The sequence below is a fragment of the Electrophorus electricus genome, chromosome 4 (assembly GCF_013358815.1).
Source record: "Electrophorus electricus isolate fEleEle1 chromosome 4, fEleEle1.pri, whole genome shotgun sequence".
Classification (NCBI taxonomy): Eukaryota; Metazoa; Chordata; class Actinopteri; order Gymnotiformes; family Gymnotidae; genus Electrophorus; species Electrophorus electricus.
Window position 1 is genome coordinate 8,266,477 of NC_049538.1, and position 20,861 is coordinate 8,287,337.

Here is a 20,861-nt window from a genome sequence, read left to right on the forward strand (position 1 = left end):
TGTAGCCCACCACACCTCCACACCAGCCAACTACTTCTCTGTTGCCCTCGATGGACGTTCTCTTGCGGGATGTGCACACCATCGGTACAAGACTAGAACTTCTAGAACACTGGACTAAACATTAATTTTATTTATTTTTTTCATTTTATTATTATTATTTTTTTTTTTCTCTTAAAACTGTTTCTATTGTGGTCCCCCCTCCTTTGAGTCTTGGTTCCTCTCAAGGTTTCTTCCTCATGTTTTTCCTTGCTTCTGTTATCCTTGGCTTGCTCACTGGGGGCTTGGACTCAGGACATTTGTAAAGCTGCTTGTGACAACATCTGTTGTAAAAAGTGCTATATAAACAAATTTGATTTGATTTGATTTGATGTAATAATCAGACTTTATATAGGAACAAAATGTGACAAGGCAGATGAGAAAGAACTTGCCTGTATGAGAAGAGTGTTAAATACGCAGGAATGCGAGAAAACCGAAGAGAGAGGGAGAAACTTCAGCCCTGTGACACATTTCCCAGCCAGCTGTGCTTTATAGGTGCTGTATCAAATGTTCTGCTAGGGGTTCTGGCAAAATTACACGATTCACACATTTTCATTTCTGGGGTCACTCACCCTTTGCTTGCTACTGGAAGCATCCCTCTCTCACTCCTTCCTAAGCATTCAGTAAGGCCGATGAATATTCATTACATTATGTGTCTATCTTAGTAGGGCAGGGACGATGACAGGAAAGTATTTTTGGTATTCGCACATATTCTAGAATGGAAAGGAAATGAAAATACAGCATTAACCACAGTTTTTAACATCTGAAACCGACTACTGAAGTAGCCCGAGGTACTAGCAGATCGGCGCATTCTCAAATAAAACAACAGAATGATTTTTGAAGCGACATCGTGACTGGTGATGTCGGGCTAGCGAGGTGGCCTGGCTGTGACAACCACGCGCAGCCTGACAGGAGGAGACGCAGCTGGCCTGAGACGTCACTGAAGCCCGAGACATTAGCTGCGTGAGAGAGATGTGTGCTTAGAAGAGGGTCATAAGCTGTCTCCAACCCACAATGCCTCAGTGATTCTGTTAGCTTGCTGTAGGAGTGGCGGTAGTTATGGTCTGCCACGCCCTTCCATCGGCCCCATCCTCTTCCTCCTCACTCCCGGTCTTCCTCAGGGACGCTGACCTGAGGAGAGACCCTGGCCAAGGGAGGATGGATTGCGGCAGAGTCACAGGGGTCACCTAGGCCGAGGTCACGGGGCGATGGCCTGCAGGTGTGACCTAGCATGCAGCGAGGAGGGCGAGGGGGAGGTCGCCGAATCTCCACCTCTAGCTGCCAATGAAAAGCTCACCCGTCTGGACATGCTCAGTCCATTGGCATTGGTCCACACCATGCCTGCCCGCCCCTCCACTGATTAGCATTAGAATTAGAATTAGTTTTATTATTTTCAAAGAGTAAAATTTCTATGATAAAAATGTTGTTAATTGAGTGTTAACTGTGTCATATATGGAAAAATGATCTTGTTAATGTTGAAAATGATCGTGATGGCAACATTCTCAGTGAAGACAGGTCAAAAAGAAAAATGTCACTGTTGTGAGCACCAGTGATAACAGCAATGACCATTTTGTCCACATCAGATGAGGGATCAGTCGGAGAGCCTGCTGGATTTAGGTCCGTGGGGTGTCTCTGAGACTCAGTTTGACAGTGCCATTAGTCAGCAGAAGATCAGGACTGGAGAGAAGCTCTTCTGTGGTGCTCAGAGTGGAGGAGGTGAGGTGAAGCTTGTCGTGATAAGGAGAAGACACAGTATTACCATTTAGGGGTGCACTTGGAGCCTTTTGCATTTTCCAATCTATTTCAACAGGAGGGAAGCACTGCTTTTACTGCAGAGCATGTGTGCGTATGTGTGTTTATGTATGTATGTGGAGGTGTAACTTACATCATATCCAGATGTCCTCAAATGCTGCTGGCAGCTTGATGTCTGTTTTTATGCCCCATGGTGTGTGTGTGTGTGTGTGTGTGTGTGTGTGTGTGTGTCTGCTCTGATTTAAGCGCACTGATCCAACATGCCTTGCTCATACAATATGACTAGGTCTCAGTCTGCCTCCTTCATTTACCCACACGTTTGCTTTTCCATTGTTCTAAGTGTGCATTCCCCTGCTCCTCCCCACACCTCCTGGCACCTCCCTGCATCTTGTGCAGGCGAGTACCTGCGCTCTCTTTCTGCTCCCATCTGCGCCGCTACGCCTACCCCTTCCTCGGCAGTGATGGTGGGAGACTGTCGGTGGGCGTGGATGATGGCGGCGGCATGCGTGGCTCCCACAGACAGGTGGATCGGGCGTGCCTGCTGGTGAACTCCGCCCTGAAGTTCCTCCACCTGCCCCAAATGCCCCGCAGCTACAGCCTGACCTTCGTGCCTGCGCCGCGGCTTGGGCCAGAGGAAGTGTTGCAGCTAACCCTACGACCCCTGCTGGGCCCCTCGCAGCTGGGCGAAGTCTACCTGAGGCAGGACAGGAGCATGGAGGGCCCACTCAGGGCCGCTGATAATGGATCTCAGGCTGCAACTGATTGGGCAGGGGTAGAGTTTTTATGGTTTGATTGGCCAGTGATGTGGTTTTGTTGACTTGATTGGCCCGTGGTGTGGTTTTGTTGAGTTTGGCTCTGCACACCTACATAGTAGATCTGTAATGGAACAGTCATTATGAGGCTGGCCACGATGCAAACAGGGACTCCAGACCACTAGGTGGCATTGGTCTTCCATCGTTCCATGATCATTCGATTGTTTTGTATAAATCTTAATTAAATTCAGATTCTTTAAAAAAAATATGCAGTACCTGACACAACTACTATTGTTGATATGATAAGTCATTTTGTACAAGGCTCCTTCTCTGTCTGTTTCCGTGTTAGAGACCTAGCTTTACATGGCATTCTCTCTGCGCATGCTAGTTTCAGGTGAGCTGATAACCAATGAGAAAACGGAAACAAATGTCAATTCATTTTTATTAAGTGCCTTTATTAGGTGCCTTTAGCACTGGACCGCTATATAGCCAAGAAATTGCTCAGGTTAGGAGCCTCCCATTTGAATCCACTAGGTTAATTTATGTACTTTATCCATTCATTCAGCTACTGTAAATATTTCTTCTGATTTTATAGTTTGTGCTGGAGGGTACATGTTTTCTTTTCAGTTCCTAAGTTAATGCTGAGCAGCATTGAGTTGGCTTTCCTTTCCTGAGGCAGGGTTATCTTCATGTCATTATAGCGCAGCGGATGGCTTGTCAACACTGAACTCCAGTGAACTCCAGTCTGAATCTGAAATCTGGAGAGTCTGGTGACTTCTGACTACCACTGCTCAACCCAAATGCTTCATGTTTGGTACTGTTGTTAAGGCAAAGTGTGGATACTCTCAGGAAGTCAAGCTGTGGTGATTGAAGTGAGGTGAACCGTATAGACATCAGCTAAACGTGTTAGCTAACTGTGGTGTTTATGCTCGACTATAAAGGCTTTAAGCTGGAATTAATGCCACAGTGCCCTGCCACAGTGCCTGAAGCGTCTTTCCCTCTGCAGAAATGGAGGGAGGAGGTGATGTGCTTGACCTCCTGACTGAGCAGCGCCTCCTTCTCCAGGAGCTACGGCAACAGTGCGTGTTAATCTCTTCACACACGTGTGCTCCGACCCACACTCACGCGAGACCCCACCGCCCAGTGTCAGGGAGTGGCTTCTGTGGAGGTTTGGCAGACTGGGACCCCGGCAGGTCCCTGTGATGCCAGAGGTTGCCAGTGTGTGGGCAGTGGCCCCGCCTCTTCTGTGGGGCCCGCCCGAGTAGGAGCGGAGTGGGCAGGGCCATCTAATGTCAACAACTGCTCTCTCCCAGGAAGGGAAGGTCTTATTTTGGCCTCGGACAAGGGTCTCGGAGCTCGTCAGGGACGGTGGAGGGGACGTGAGGGACAGGAAGACATGGCGTCTGTCTCTAGCATCTGCTCTACAGTATGAAGGGCCACAGTGAAAAGCAAACAGCTCCGTTTTGTCCTCTAATTCGGCCGCTTAATACAGCGCCAAATGGCTTAGTGACTTTTCTCATGTTGACAAAAACACGACCTCTTCAGATCTCTCTAGGCCACAAATTTATTGTAAATAAATAAAAAAATAAAAAAGGAAATAAATAAATAATGTCTTTAATTGTTAGGCAGCTAACAAAATTCTCTTTGCTTTGTTTTATTTGAGGTTTTCATTAGTTTTGGAACTAATTACTATTATAATGCCCCGGTGAAGTATTGCTCCTGCCTGCAAGCCCGATGTTAGTACTGCACGGCAACAACAAAGGATTCTGAATAATAACAACTGCACAAAATAGTATGATATGTACATTTGCTTTGAGGAACCAGTGAGGTAATACTGAGGCAGTTTTCATGCTGCTTCTATCAGTTCTAATTGGAGCTTTAAACATTCACTGTGTTGCTAGTTTATTAGGTCCATCTGCTCTGTAGCTGTACCTACAGGCAATTCCATGCACTCACAAGCTAAATAACTTATGGTAACACATCGTGCACAACATGTCAAATGATCTGTTGTTTTTTTTTTCTAAAGATTTTTGATATTTTTGTAAGCATTTCTTGTATATTTTTGTACGCATGCGTATGTATGAGAAGCACTTTGCTTGCATAGCTGATGAAGGACTTCTGACCAAAATGTCCTCCAGAAACGTTGTGTACTTCACTGCAATTTTGACTCTCTCTCTCTCTAAAATAGCAACGAAGTACACAAGGCTGTCAGAAAAACAGGACATTTCAGACTGCAGTTACTCACCTAGAATCTTCTTTGGATATATATATATATATATATATGGCCACTTTATTAGACACACCCATCTACTGGTGTGTTGGACCTCCAAATCATATTCAGTCATAATTGTAATTGCTTTGGATAAAAGCGTCAGCTAAATGCCATAAATGTTCAAGAGCTCACTGATGCCCTCTTCCAGGTGATCCCCTGGAATCACCTGGAACGCTGTCTGCGTTCTCCTCAAGAGCATGCCCGGACAGTCAGGAGTGCACACAGGCATGTGGAGGCCATACACATTCCTGAGTCACATTATGAGTTGCCATGAAGAAATTCACACAAATTGGATCAGCTTGTGATTTCAGATTTGCACCTTGATTTCCAGTGTGATGTTGAATCCAGCCCTAAATCAGCTGATAACTTTGGCTCTCACTGACTGTTGTTCTCACTGTATACTATATTTACAAGTGTTTGCATAAACAATGTTAGCAATATACATTTATATATAGTGCAATGTATAATAAACACTAGCTGCCCTTTGATTGAAACTTACACAAGTAACTTTACTTTGGTACAGTTAGTCACCTGACTTCAGAATGGAAATGCAGCCGAAAGACAATTTAGTTTACTGTTGGGTACAACTATAGAGTAGGTAATAAAACAATTACTTGTTTTTCTCTTATTCTGCTTGCTTTATGTATATTTTAGCCAACATGTTTATTGTAAAAAATGTTTTATTCAAGATGCTGAGCACATTTAGCTGCATAATATGTGAAAGAATATGTAATATGTGAACTTCTGGCTGAATGTGAAAGGATGCCATAAAATGTTTGAAATCTCTGGATTGCCCTGTGTTAACCATTGTTACCATTAGGGGGCAGTAAAGCACCATGTCTCATTCCCCTGGCTCGTCCTACGCTTATACTTTGAGTTTGAGTGACTGTCTGGTCTGTGTGGGCGGAGGGAGAAACCCACGCAGCTGTCATTATCATGCAGGATGAATCACCATGTAGTGTGTGTGTGTGTGTGTGTGTGTATTTTCACATATGGGGCTATAGCTTACATCATCTCCAGGTGTCCTCACACATTGCTGGAAGTCTGATGCCAGTTCTCACGCCCTACTGTGTCTGTGTGTATTCACATATGTGTGTGTGTGTGTGTGTGAATGCCCTGCTTTTCTGCATTTCTGTACGCGCATTACGCACAGTAATACATACTTCTTAAGTCTTCGTTTTGTAAAATAACGCACATGTGCATATCCAATTTATTCCCCGTCCAATAACACAACAAACCTCCTAAACATCTGTCGAAGGTTAAATCACCTCCATGGCTTCGCGGCGCGCTCCGCTTTGCCCGGGGCCTGCGTCTCCGTGCTGTTCGTGTCTCCGCTATTTGCCTTTCTCCGCAGTACTCTGCTCTTGTATGATCATGCGTCCCGTGGTTTTTGGTCACGCCGCGGCCATTTGCGTCGCCTTCTTCCGTTTTTTCTTCGCTGAGGCCACCTTTCTCTTTAACCAACCAAGTGGACGCTTCCGGCCCGCCCCCACGCTCGCTGTGTGTGTGTGTGTTTTACTCGTTGATTCAGCACGCGTGTGTCTTACTCTATCCTTGAACCAGCACGTCCTAGCACAACACATATTGTGGTCTTTGCTGAGTTATGTTAAGTGTTATATAATTATGGAATAACGCTTATGCTCAACAGTGAGCATAATAGCATAATAGCCTACGTATGTTTGTGTGCATGAGTGCATTCGTGCATGCATATGTGTGTGTGTGTGTGTGTGTAGAGACGCAAACGTAGAAAGACTGACAGAAACATTGCTTTTGCTTCTGCTAATGTATACGCTTCAGTGTGCCTGTGTTTTGATCATTTATGTTTTGATCTGTTTTTTTTTTTTTTGGTGTACACACATGATCAGCCACAAGGCCACATGTTTGTGCTGAGTATTTGCACAACAAAATATCACCACATCCTCACAGTCTCAGAAAGTAAGGCTATAGAGCTGCTTTCTTCTTGGTATCAGCCCACAGAGAGTGGGAGAGAATGTCTCAACTGAGTGTTTTTCTCTGGAAAGCAGACTCAGTGTGTGTCTGTGCGCGTGGTGTGTGTGTTTCTCTTGGGTAATGTACCTGCATTCTCAGGAGACTTGCAATGCCTGAATCAGCATGCTTGCTTGCATCACAGACCCTGCACTGTCATTGGCTGACTTGGTGACCCATCGTTTGGCTGGGCGAGAGGAGTGTAATACCTGTAGACTGCTGCACATTGGTGTGTGTGTGTGTGTGTGTGTGCATGTGTGTGCATGTGTGTGTGTGTGTGTGTGTCTGTGTGCGCATGCACACAGGTGTCTACTGTCTGATATTGTCTTTGGGAGCCAGGGTGGTGGCGGTTGTAGCCCTCCCTGTCCATAGATCCTGTGGAGGCAGTTGTTGATGCTTTGCTCCGTGCCATTTAGAGAGCAGAGACGCCTGTGATGTGTGGCTGACCCCCTGTGGCTCAGGCCTCCTCCCCCCACATCATGCACTGTCACTCCCCATCTACTCACTCCGGCTGGCATTTCAACCCAGCACCCATGTAGCAGACCAAGGCATTAGCATCAGGTTTCAAGGCCACCCCCCACACACACAAATACTTACACACACGTGCAAGCACATACAGGTTCCATTCAATTTGATACAATTCGCTTAATTTTCGAACAGTGTTTTAAGTAAACACTTCAGGTGAAGCGCCGTCCACCAGAGCTGCAGAGGGACATTCTTTGAAGCATGCAATATCATTACAGCGCCCTGCAGGGGGCAGGGCCTCTGAACACACAACAGTTTATCACACATATGGCTTAAGGGAATAATCTCACATTCTGTATGCGTTATAATAAAAAGCAAGACCTATGTCTGACCAACCAAAGTCAAAGGGCTTTTTTTTTTTTTTCCCATTCTGCTGTTTAATTATTAAATAAATTAAATAAAATTAAATAAAACAACCGCCATAATGTGTTCTGGGATAAATTAGTACACATTATTTAAGATGTAATGAGGTTAAATTGTAGCAAGTCAGGACAGGAGCACAGGGGTTGCACAACTAGTGGCCACTTTGATACAAGCATGTTAATAAGAGTTTACTGAAGAAGTTCCACCGTTGTCTTATTAGTTTAATAGACTGCTTACATAATAAATTGCTGCAGTTCAGGTATATAACACTACTGGTGATTTAAAAGAGAAAAAAGAAGAAATTAATACATGTAACAAAGACAAACCTATAGGACATTTTAACACACACACACACACACACACACACACACACACACACACACACACACACACACACACACACACACACACTCTGAGCTGCTGCAGGGAGTAGTAGGCTCAAAACGTCCTGTCTTTTACAGTGAACACTGGCAATGTGACCTTCAGTAGGAAACCTCATTCTGTAGTAAAGAACATATCCGACTTCAGCATCTACAGCAATTTTTACTGCTGCACTCACCCGTTCTGGAATATTTACAGAAGCCCCGCTCCTGCTCGTGAGCAGAGGTGGTCTTGGGGCAGTTGTGTCCCTAAGTGCAACTTTAACTCTGTCTGTGCAAAGGTGCTGGCGCTTGGCGTTTCAAAGCAGAGCCGCAGGGACAGCGTGACATCACACTCGGCTGCTAATTCTCTGTTTGATGCTCCAGTCACATCAAAGCACTGTGACCTTGACGAAAGGAAGTATTTATAGACAGATGTTTGTTCATTCTCCTCAATCTCTCTCTCACTGACCCCTCCTTCCCCCCCCCCCACACACTCATAAACACACACTTCACTTTGTTCATTCATCTCTCTCTTTCTCTCTCACACATAAACATACACTCACACATACACACACACATGCTTCATCTTGTTAATTTGTCTCTCTCGCTTTCTCTCACACCACACACACACACACACACACACACACACACACACACACACACACACACACACACACACACACACACACACACTTCACCTTGTTAATTCGTCTCAGCTCCCACTGTTGTTGGCTCATTTCACATTCTCTCTGCTCATCAGAGTGCTTGACTGGACAGCGATGTCTTCTGGGTTGACAGCGCTTCACTCGAGGGCCAATCACAGGCCTCTGGCTTTTCCGTTTGGCCATAGACATCACTGCAGGTTCATAAAAACGTGCATGCAGCATCTGGGTTTGAAGGCTAACGCGACGAGCTGTGTGCTGGCTGTGAGCTGTGAGCTGGCTGTGTTTTACATCTCTCTGGTGGAGCCGATGGTGCCCATAACCAGTCCACATGTGGGGTTCATTTGCGTAGGGTGCCAAATCAAACTGGCATGTTAACAGAAAACATTCTGTTGAAGAATGTCATTCATTAGCACTTTATTGAAAAACCAGGGTTACATACTGCATGATGTGCACTAATCCTGTATCGGGATTAGGACCACATGCAGTAACACACATAGGCATACATTCTTCATACAAATGCCTTCTTAGAATGAAGGGTCACACATGAAAAGAGACTTTACCTTATTAGGTTTGTTTTACTGGATCTGACAAAGGTAGCTTGCCCTTCTTTTCGTCTTATTTTCCTAATAGCCAGAACACACACACACACACACACACACACACACAAACATACACACACTCCCGCACGTACGCATGCACACACACGTACACGCGCGTGCTTCTACAAACACAAAGGCACACTCATGCGCACAAGCATGCACGCTCACCACACACACACACACACACACACACACACACTTCTGTTTTTAGCCATGCGCAGCACTGATTAATTCCTGACTGACTAACCGCCCTCTGACTAAGGAGGTATTTTAATCTCCCAGTCGTTTTTGTTTCAAGGCAAAAGGGTTGTATAACAGACAGAACGGCGCGAGCGTCAGGAATATTGTTCCTGCACAAATGGATGCTGATTTAAAAAAAGTGTTAATGCCGCTCATTAACCGCTCAATGCTGAGAATATCGGCAGCAGGCGCTTGCGCGGAGACCCTCGCGTTAGCCCTATAATGCTTCGCTTTGACCTCCTATTCATATTTCTTCCGCAGAAACATCTTGTGTCATTTTGTGTGCCCCAAAAACCTCTGACTGAGACCTTTTGAGAAAAGGTTGTTTAAAAAAATGTGACAAAATAGCTTTCACAGTTCACACAGTGGGGTTAGGTCGGCAGTCAGGCTCCGGCTGGTTTCTTGGGTTTACTCAGGAAGTTCCGATCCAGCCACAATACGTAGGTCTTGAGCAATACGTGTACTCCGACGTACATAAAACAGAAGGCGCGCTCTCATATAAAGTCCGTGTAGTTCAGTAAAGCGAATATTTGAGTATGTAGAAATGACCAATAACCGTTGGGATAAAGTGAAAATCAAAGCTTAGTGCGTACACGGCCTCAAATTTCACCTCTGACCTTACTAGATTGGAAGCACATATGCCATTTTAATTCAAGGTTAATTATACAGCAAAGTCATATTTTCCTATAATAAGGCTTTTTAATTTTTACTCTAATGAGCTATTCATCATCATCATCATCATCATCATCATCATCATCATCATCATCATCATCATCATCATCATCGTCATCATCATCATCATCATCGGTATTTACTCAGATTTTTTTTTAAGTACAAAGTTAAATCATCTTAAATAACATCACTAAAGTCATAAATGCTATTAAAGAAAAACTAAAATGATTTTTTTGGGCTGCATGTAAAGGTTAAGACAACCCACACAAGAAGGAATGCTTTGCATGCAAAAAATTAGACCAACTGAAGTGTCACTTAAATGTGCTTTCAAATGTTTGAATGCACGTGCCCCCAGAGCTAAGGGATCAAACTGTTTCTAGTTTGTGATTTGGCCTGCCATGTCTCCTGTCCTACATGCCTGCCTGTTGTTCTGTGTGCTCACACGCTGACCTGCCTGTGCTAGCAGAGACATGGGGCTCCACTCATGTGTTGTCTTTGATGGTGACTGCTTTAACTTCGCAAGTCTCCTGCCCAGCCCCATGGGAACGAGAGAGATCAGAATGGAAGGGGGATGGGCACCTTCATCAGAGAGAGAGAGAGAGAGAGAGAGAGAGAGAGAGAGAGAGAGAGAGAGAGAGAGACAGAGAGAGAGAGAGAGAGAGAGAGAGAGAGAGAGAGAGAGAGAGAGAGAGAGAGAGACAGAGTCCTTTGGGATGCAGATTGTTGTTGGAGCCTGAAGACAGTTGGGGGAGGGAAATTTGTGTGCGTGCGAATGTGCATGTGTGTGTGTGTTTCTCTCTCTCTGTGTGTGTATGTGTGTGTGTGTGTGTGTGTGTGTGTGTGCACTACAGAGGGAGCACTAGAGAGAATAGAAGAGCACACCGGTGCTGACGCATGTCCGACCCATTGTGGGTCTGTGACGTGTGGACAGCCATGCAAATCATGGAAACACTGAAGAGGTGGCTAAAGTCCAGCCTCTCTGCCCAGCGAAGCGTATCCTCTCCCGCCTCCCACGGGCAGAGAGGGGGGAGGAGAGCCAGGCTGCACTGCTCCAGATATGCTGGCACCAGGCAAAAAACCAAAGCCACACCAGCACCCAGGGAACATGGAAATGCATAGTAGGGAAGACGTTTTTCAAAGACTACCTTAACTCTGCCTATATTTGTGCTTGAACCTGATTCACCAGGAGCGGAATGGCTCTTCATCCCTCTGCAGTCCTCCTTTGTGTGGAAGAGGGATTCTCCTTTTCAGCTTGACTTCTCTCAAGGATTCTTCCTCATGCCATCTCAGAATATATTTGTCTTTGCCTGTCTCAGCCCAAACTTGTCATTAGGGCTCTACTGGAAAGCTGCTCCATGACAGTGTCTGTTGGGAAAGACTGCAAATAAAACTGAAATCAGTGAGATATATTTGCAACAGCCCTTCACATCGCAGAGACACAGACATAAAAAACAGATGCATTTGTAAAGAGCATTATTTTTAGGGGAGAATGTAGTAAATAATTCATGATATGTGTGCAATATATATTGCATGTATTTAAAGTGCAATGTAGGTTATATATGTACAGGGTAGAGGGTGTGGTGTGTCTGGGTACAGTGTGTGAGATACAGTGACTGCTGGTCCATTTCTTGAATGTAGGTGATGAGGCACAATATGAATGAACGTAATGATGTTGCTGGAAGAGGAGAAAAACCTGCTGACTTGCTGTTATGGTTTTGATCAGAAAAGATTTTCCAAAAGCGAGTCTTGGAAGTTCTGACTTAGTGGCAAATCTTGTTAACAAGCGAAGGTTTATCCAACCCTATATCCATTCAGATACTATTATCATTATCCAAAACACCAGGGAACTGTACTGAATGGGGGCTGTACTGAACCAAGGGAGAGACTGTCGAGCTGTACTGAATGGGCTAGCAGTAATTTTCTGCTGAGTTGCTATGGTTTTTCAGAATGATTTAATATTATTTTTGCTGGTTTGTTTGCATTTGCATGCCATCTCGACAGGCTTGTCCTATGTGGTGGTTTTAAAGGACTGAATGTTTGTGTGAGGAACACATAGATAATGAGACACAGCAGCAAACACTTTGTTATCAGGAACAGAACTGAGGTCCAGATGATACAAATGCCCAAGATGATGGAACGTTCTCCTAGAAGAGAAGGTGGTGTAGAATTAGTACTGTATTCACTAATTTATTATCATGAAAAAGGTGTGTAAAAATGCTAATAAATGTAACAGACAATTGACACAGACTGACTTCACACACCATGGAGTAGAACAGAAAAAGAATGTCATTCTGCAGGAAGACAAATGATCCTTAAAAATGTTCGAGAATGCCACTGTTGCACTGCTGCACTGACATCAACACACAAAAGATTATTTTAATATGCTTTAATTTATGAATATACGGTGCAATTAAAAGTGTACCAAATGTACTGTGTTCCTGTACTAATATATTTTTCATTAATTATCTTTTCATTAACCTCAATAACTGCAGTGTGTGCTCTTAGATTGTGTGGAATACAAACACATTTAGTGTGAAATACAAACACATTTCTATTCTTATTAAGGTAGAGAGAAAGAGAGAGAGAGAGAGAGAGAGAGAGAGAGAGAGAGAGAGAGAGAGAGAGAGAGAGAGAGATATGGCATGTTTCAAGGACTTTGTTAGCATTCTAGGAAGCAAGTGGCAACTGGAGCTCTGGTCTTAAACATTTTGAATCATGCACCTCAGTGCCAAATCTTGAAGTTCCACACTAGCATGGAAGGACAGGACGACATCAATCACATGAACCAAGCCTGTTTTCAGGTGATTGTGATCCCAGACTTATGAATTTGCATAACTCTACATATTGGCCGTGCCCTATTCATTTTACAGAGCTCTCTTCCCAAGAGGCAGATGGTTCAGGGTTAGGTGTTCAGACCAGCGAAGTTATGTAAAACCAGCGTCTTTCCAAAGATAATCCTGACATAACCTAACACGCGATGTCTTCAAAACAGCTTGGCTTTTTTGCTTTGAATTATTCTCTTTTAAAAGTGCAGCATATGCTTATAAAAGGCAAAAAGATCTGATGAGATGGTAATTGATTTATACATGTTTTGTAGAAAAGGTATGAAAAAATATACACCAGGATTAATATTTATGCTGTAAGATATAGAACATCACTTGGTTTCAGAGCAAGCTCATATATCTTATCTATAATTGAAAAGTATTTGTTGATGTTCTTTTTGGTTCTTTCTTTATATTCCTTTAATCCAATCCAAACATTATTTATCCATTTATTCACCCACTCATGCCTATTTCCATTCAGTTATTTGGCAGATGCTCTTATCCAAAGCAACTTAACAAACCAGCAATAGGTGAAAGACAAACTGCTGAAAGTATACAGAGAAAAGATTCATAATCCAACAGACAATATTTTTTAATGATATTGCAAAATGTAATTTAGGGCAAAGTCATAATTCAAGAGTACTGTCAGTGGAAAAAAAATACTGCTTGGTTTATATAGCACAGAAAGAGTTTCAAGCAAGTGAATAGATTGTGTAAATGGTCTTCTAAGAACATGGCCATTTGCAGGGGTGAGACCCTGTTAGAAGACTGTCATCTCACTAGTGTCTTGCTGAAATGGAATAGTGTTGCCTTAGAAACAGTTAATAGGAAAATTAATAAAATACCGGGTTCCTTTACGATGATAAATTCACCTGAAAGCGTAGGGTAGTAGAATAGGGTAGTAGAATGTGGTTACAGAAGGGAACTGATGATCTATTGAGGTAGATTGTGTACATGTGAGCATGGCTATTCCTAAAATACCAATAAAATTAGTAAATGAACAAGGACCACTCATATGGCCCCGCAACTCTTTGTGAACGTCAGGACTTGGGGGGGGGGGGGGGGGAAATCTCTTCAGCTAGTAACAATGTGGTGAAATAGTGAGAGATATCAGTATATTCAAGGGCATATAATCACACATCTGAACCAGAAGATGTGCTGTCAGCTTGTATTTAAACCTTCAGCTGAGATGCCCCAAAAAGCGCATAATGTCACCGCCGGGACTCATGCATGTGTCGTCACCTGTCTGAGCAGGCATATCAGAACGGCACAGGCTGGAGGGTGGGGGGGTGGCTGGCTGTCTAAGAGACAGGGTGGGTCAGAGTTGCATCTCAAAGTAGAGCAGACAAGGAGAGAGTGTAGCCAGTGACTCCTCACAGACGTCACAGCACAAGCCCCGTCTGCCGGTTGGCAGTCTGGCTCTGGGAACTCTCAGGCCAAAAACATTGTTTTGTGAGTTGTACGCACACCAAGCATAGCATTTAGGTGTATTAGGAAAGAGAGGGAGGCTTAAAGTTGCCAACATGTGCCTGCAAACAACCATGGAGCCCGGTGGAACACATTCTTATTGAACAGGAAGCATTTGAAGTGGGAAAGTAAGTGTAACCTTCCTTTCTTCTGTACAGTCATGTGCTCATTATGCATGAATGCTTTTATTATTATTTAATTTTATAATTTAATAGCGAGTCTTTAATAGTACCACAGTGGACTAGCACAATAGCTTCTAAACACAAGGAAGCAGAATTGTTTAAGGTTCCTTCCCACGACTGGGCCAAACAATGTGATAGTTGGTGGTGTTTTGTGCTGCTGAAGGATAAATGTGATTAACACAGATACTCTGCCCTCAGACATGGATTAGTGTTATGGCTACATAAGCACCAGTGTATAAGAACACTAATCAAAAGTCTTTAAACCTGCAGTCTGACATGCACTATACAATTACATGTCCTAAAGCTATTATGCAGACATACTATTGAGAGTTGAGACTGTCTACCACAGGAACATACAAAGGAGGTACGGTTATTCACTAATGATCGTGACTTCTACCAGGTTGCATTACTAAAACTTTGACTAACATATTTTGTGCATGGACAAGCGAATCACGGAGAACTGTCAGCAGGTGTTATCCCACCTGCTATTTTCAGATTAAACTTGTTTATGGATTAGGCCGGATTAGGCCTGCCTGGGATATAGAACGCTAGACCCTCAGGGAAGACAGTCCCAGCTGTTTGTGTGGGAGTAGGCAGGACTAGATCACCCAGCATGGGAACATCTACTCCAGCATACAGGAAGGCGGGTGGGGGGAAGGGGTTGATACCTGAACCCCATCAAGAAAAGAGTTCAAGTGAAGGTTTATACTCACAACTACAGAAAAATGTCCAGCCACTGAGTCCTGCAAGAAATAACCAACTAAAAGTAAGCGTAGATTTCTCCCGTGACAAACATGCTATGACTAAGAGAGATGCTGTTACATCTGTTTTTTAATGGCAGTACAATGTCTGCTAGGATGATTTGTGTCATGGCTACACTGTGTAATTCGAGGTGTGTATCCATTAACTAAATCTGAGGTGTACACAAAACACACAACTTGAGGTGTGTCTACATGAACTAAAGGCGCCTTGGGAACAACACAAAAATGCCATTACATTCATGTTGCTTCATTAAATAAATATTTTATTATCAGTGAAAATAAATACATTTTCTTAAGATAGAATCAACATTTAAAAAAAGCATTTCTGGGAGTGAGTTTACAGGAAAAAAAAAGTAGCCAAATATGTGAGGTTGCACATACAATTCCTCTCTTATAACAAGATGTCTAGAGTATACCTGCAGATGTACATTCTAAATGGGTCCCTGGAGAGGCAATGTCACTGGAACAATTATGGTAGCAAGAAGTCCTGCACGTGGCTTTGGCTAAAGACTTGGACACATGGAAACAGGACACAGGTCCCGTGTTTATACAGATATTGCCCATTCGCTCTCCCAATAGTAAACAGTGCAGCTTCACTAGTGTGTTACAGTGTCGGGCTGTTGCAAGTGCACATGTAAATATTGTTTGTATTTAAACATGACTACAGGATTCAATGATGTTCCTGTTAGGTTCTTTTAGAAGCATTGGTAACCCCCCCCCCCCTCCCGAGTGTTGAATAACTTACAAAACTGGAGTCTGAGAACAGGATATGACCCCACTGGTGTTTTTGGCCTTGCGTATCGTTTAGTTCCTGTTGTTGCTGTCGCAGGCCCGGTTATGGCCAGGGCTATTCCCCTGAGGAGGATGGGTTAAGAAGGGAGTGGAGCACAGTTCTAGTCAAAGAGATTAACCCAGTGTAGCAGCCAGCTCTGCTGTTCCCATACCACGCCCAACCCCCACCCAGAGTAGCAAACACCACCTCTCCACCACAGGAAGGATACCACTCTCTAAGCAATGCAGAAGCCTATCTCAAATTCTTAGCTATGAACAGTGCAATAACGGAGTAATTAATATATCCGTTTTGTAATTCCGGGGTCGCCGGGGAGACTGGGAATGCTGACCTCAGTTAAGGAGGAGGCATTTGTGTGATTTAAAACTAATCAGTGATCAACCTGCGATGTAAGCATAGCCTATATACAGAAACAGAGAATGTAGAGAGCTCCCAGCCTTTCTGTGCTAGCCCATAGGCCTGAAAACCTAAAATGAGATCAATGAAGCAGGTGGTGATTGTTTCAAATTTATCGAATGACGTTTGGGTTAATCTAGACAGAGATGGCAACAGAAACATATCGACATGCTATGCTGTCCTCACCCATTTAGTGGCTTTGCTACAAGATATCACTCAGCGATGTGGCTTAGGGGACACTGATTACACAGTGGCACTGTATTGTCAAATCAAGTTATTCACAGTATGGTGACATTCTAAATACATCTACTGACCATATATGACCACAACATACATTTCAGATAGAGATTCTGGTGTGTTAGGCTTCTGGTTCCACTTTTCTTAGAATTACATGAAATGTGCAGTGAGACTTCAATATTTGTCCACTTAAAGCAAAAGTACCAGTATCAGTGTTCTGGGAAATGTATTATGCTTGATGTATTAAGGCAGTCATTGGAGCCGTGAGCTGTGGAACCAGCATGGAGCAGAAGGCTCAGCCGTTAGCAAAAGAAGCAAATAAGACATTCCAGGGGTTTCCAAGCTGTGCCTCTGTGTTCATATAAGCATAAAGAGACAGCCTACAGTGAACACGCAAGTACCAGCCACTTCGTTTGGTTTAGTTCAGCTCCTAGTCGTAGAAACATGAACATTAAAACCGTGCCGACTGGGACCAACGTGTTTCTTATGCTAATGACAGCCATCTAAATAAACTTAATGAATTATAGAGAAAACGGTGAGATGAACAGTTTCGCACTGAACTAAATTAATTTTATGCACAGCTCCTCAATTTCACCAATCCTTTAGCCTTTCAAAATGGTCGATTTGGAGAGATGGAAGAAAAATCTGAACCAGTTTTGAAGTACCAGCCTTCATTACACACAAAATTCCCTGTGAGCTAATTTGGGATAATGCCAAATTATTTTTTTTGTCATCTGAGCTCAAAAATTTTCACCTTTTGGTAGTTCGGAAGTCACAAATAAGTATTTTTCTATACGCCATTGAATGTGAGTAGCCCCAAGAAGGCAAGGCAGTCTGTGCATTGTTCTAAGCAGGGCACTTTTCCCACGAGCGAGGTTACATTCAACCCTGGTTTGACCGAGCTACATCATCAACCCAGGGGACGAATAGAAAAAGAACGGGGCCCACACCTCAGAAAGCCACAGTTTAAAAAGTCTAAACGCGGAGCGCAGCTCTTAAAAGAGTGTTGGAGCGAGAGAGAGAAGAAACTCTTCCTCCATCCCAGTTCATTTGACAACAAACAGGTCAGGTCAGAGTGTGTGTGTGTGTGTGTTTATATATATATATATATATATATATATATATATATATATATATATATATATATATATATATATATATAATGACTTTACAAACAATTAAAGTCATTTGGGACCAGAAAGACTTCTCTTGTCATGTCCTCAGCATTATATAAGCAACCAACCCTTCGATGACTTGGGCAGACGTGAAGTGAGAGCGCTTCCTGTCAGCTGCTCAGCAGCTGACAGTGCTTGGCTGCTGCTTGCACACAAAGTCCGCGAAGAAGTCAAACTCGTTTTGACCCAGGAAGAGCTCGGGCAGTTCCTGCACCCGATCCAAGCCCAGCTCCAGTACGAGCGACGTGAGGACCTCCTCGTCGATCAGGTCCATGTCCATGCCATTAAGGCCCAGTGTTGGCGTGCCCATGCCCGTCTGCATGCCCGGCAGCTGCACGGGGCCCGCCCTGTACTGGCCCCCGCCGCCCATGTGATGCCCGCTGCCAGGATGGGCCAGCGGCAGGCCGTGGTACTGCGTGTTCAGTTTCTGCAGGTGCATGCTGGCCATGAGCTGCTGTGAGGTGCTCATGCCACCGCCCATGTACTGCTGCGGGTGCTGTGGCTGGTTGGGCGCATGCATGTGGTGCGGTGCCTGGGCGTGCGGGTGCTGTGCCGTCTGCTGGCCGTACATCACAGCCGCCGCCTGCATCTGGTGGTGGTGCCCGCCGCCCATCTGCCCGCCCATGTGCCCAGCGTTCATCACGGGGCCCATGCCAGGCCGCTGCCTCATGCCCACCTCGATGGGACCGTGCTGGACCCGGCCGTAGTGCGGCAGCTGGCCGGTGGGCAGGCCACGCAGGGCAGGCTGGTGCTGAGGGAGCCCGTTCATCCCCATGCGGTAACTGTGCAGGCCCCCGCCGGCAGACCCGTGAGTCATGGGCATCATCATGTGATCAGCCATGGCTTTGGGAGCAATGCTGCAGAAACACGGGATGAATGTCAGCACACAGCAACACAAACATTATTAACACAAAAGCACCAAGCAGGTTGACTGGGTCAATTGTTTACACCTCCCCTTTAAATTACTTAAATGCAAATGTATTCTTTGGAATATCTCTCCTATTTACACTTTTCCTGTCACCATTTTGCAACATGAAAACACTTAATTTGCATCATCACTCGTTTTCTTTCCACCACTGGCACAGTGTTTAGAAATAAATCTATTTCTGAACGTGAACGTTAACTTCTGTGAAATTCGCTTGTCGTGTATGGTTCTTACTAAACACTTGCTTTTCCTCAACACATAAAGCCACTGTAAACACGCCGCTGACAGAGACAAAGCCAAGGTGAGAAAACAATGCGCTCAGGAGCAGAGCGGAGCCTTTGGGAGCATCAAAACAAATATCAGGCAAAGCCCCAGACAAAACGCTCAGCAAACAAAGCCCCCATACAGAAGCCGCACGCAGATGTGCGGCTCTAATCTAACGTCAAAATAAAAGACCGACCGGGTGATGATGCCACCACATTTATTGGTTTGAATGCAGGTTGAATAAATAAATCTGCTGATGATCAGTCACAGCGCAGTATAGTTTGTAGACCATTCTAGGTGGTCTAGTCTAGCTGACAATTTTGAGTTTATAACTACATTATATAGCCCTGACAAATCCGGCTACCAAATACTGTAAAAAACCTGTAAACTAACACAATACCCCACACAGTGCAATTCTATCTAAATTGTTCTTAATTGTTTATTGTAAATCTTTTAATAGGTTGCATGAATTACACGAATGCGGGTTTAAAAGGAATGAATACAGTATCCACGCTGGCTGTCAGTGATCTCGGCAGAATGCGCTCCGAGATTCAAGCGGAGCGCGCCGCCTTACCTCCCTGCACGGTTCTCTTGATAAAAACAAAGAATTTCTCTGCCCCTTTCTTTCCCTCTCCAGAAAGATGAAGTCCGTGTTGCCTCTGGCGCGAAGCTTCAGTATGGAAGCTCTAGATCTAGTTTATAGCAGTCTCTTTTAAGAGCTGCCAGAAACTTCATTTAAATGTCATACGGACGACTAGTATATTGAATACTCTTATCTAGGGAAAAGTTACAAGTGCTAGCTACGCTGGCAGAACAGTTCCTAAACGTGATTAGTAATTTTTAAATACATACTTTTACAAATGAGTTTTAAATATTTGAATTAAGACGTATACATCATTGGGATTTACGTTCGTGGGTTCACTGTGAGATCAGTGACTGAATACAAAAACAGCACTTAGGCGACATCGCTTTATTTAATCAACCTTGCACAAAAGCGCAAAACTTTAAAGTGGCTTTAGCGATAAAGCTCTTACAATGTCTTAAGCGCTGCATTACAAAAATGGATAAAATAGACACGCTCCAGGGACAACGCACATAAATGAACAATGGACTCTCCAGGCTTGTCAGATGGACAGTGATCTCTCTAAAACATACTCACCGGTATATATTCTTCTTGTTTTAGAAGACGGCCCTGTCGTTGTCGAATTGTTCTTGTTATATCCGACGGAGTTTCTGTAAAATGTGTCTAAATGAACGTATTCCAGGAACGTCCACTGATCACTCGCTCCTCGCCAGTCCCTGATGGGGTAGATGGCTTTCTGGGTCAACTCGGGCATTATATACGTCTCCTGAACGCTAGGGCTAGAAGCAGCGACTGGGAGGCGGGGCTAAAGGCCTCCTCCTCTCCTCTTTTGTGATTGGCCCTTGCTCTAATCACCGTGCAAAGAAAGCCATATTCGCGTGATGTACGTGCGTTTCCCCAGAAACTCTTCAGTGCCTTACCAAATACGCAAGTGAACTCTTATTGCTCATGATAAAACAAATATATATATACGTACTGATTGGAGTATTTTTTTATAGATTTCATGGAGTTCAACCATCTGACCGGCTTGAAAGT

General features: G+C 44.1%; 1 protein-coding gene across 1 annotated transcript; it reads right to left on the reverse strand.

The window, feature by feature from the left end:
* Positions 1-18,033: 18,033 nt before the first annotated feature.
* On the reverse strand, positions 18,034-20,566 carry cited4a (Cbp/p300-interacting transactivator, with Glu/Asp-rich carboxy-terminal domain, 4a). Its single transcript, XM_027009784.2, has 2 exons — positions 20,403-20,566; positions 18,034-18,911 (listed from the first exon to the last, which is right to left on the reverse strand). The coding sequence occupies exon 2, from the start codon at positions 18,893-18,895 to the stop codon at positions 18,173-18,175; it is 723 nt and encodes a 240-aa protein (XP_026865585.2). The 5' UTR covers positions 18,896-18,911; positions 20,403-20,566; the 3' UTR covers positions 18,034-18,172.
* Positions 20,567-20,861: the final 295 nt, after the last annotated feature.

Excerpts from the sequence above, each read along its gene's own strand:
- cited4a (XM_027009784.2), bottom strand. The coding sequence starts at position 18,895 with ATGGCTGATCACATGATGATGCCCATGACTCACGGGTCTGCCGGCGGG.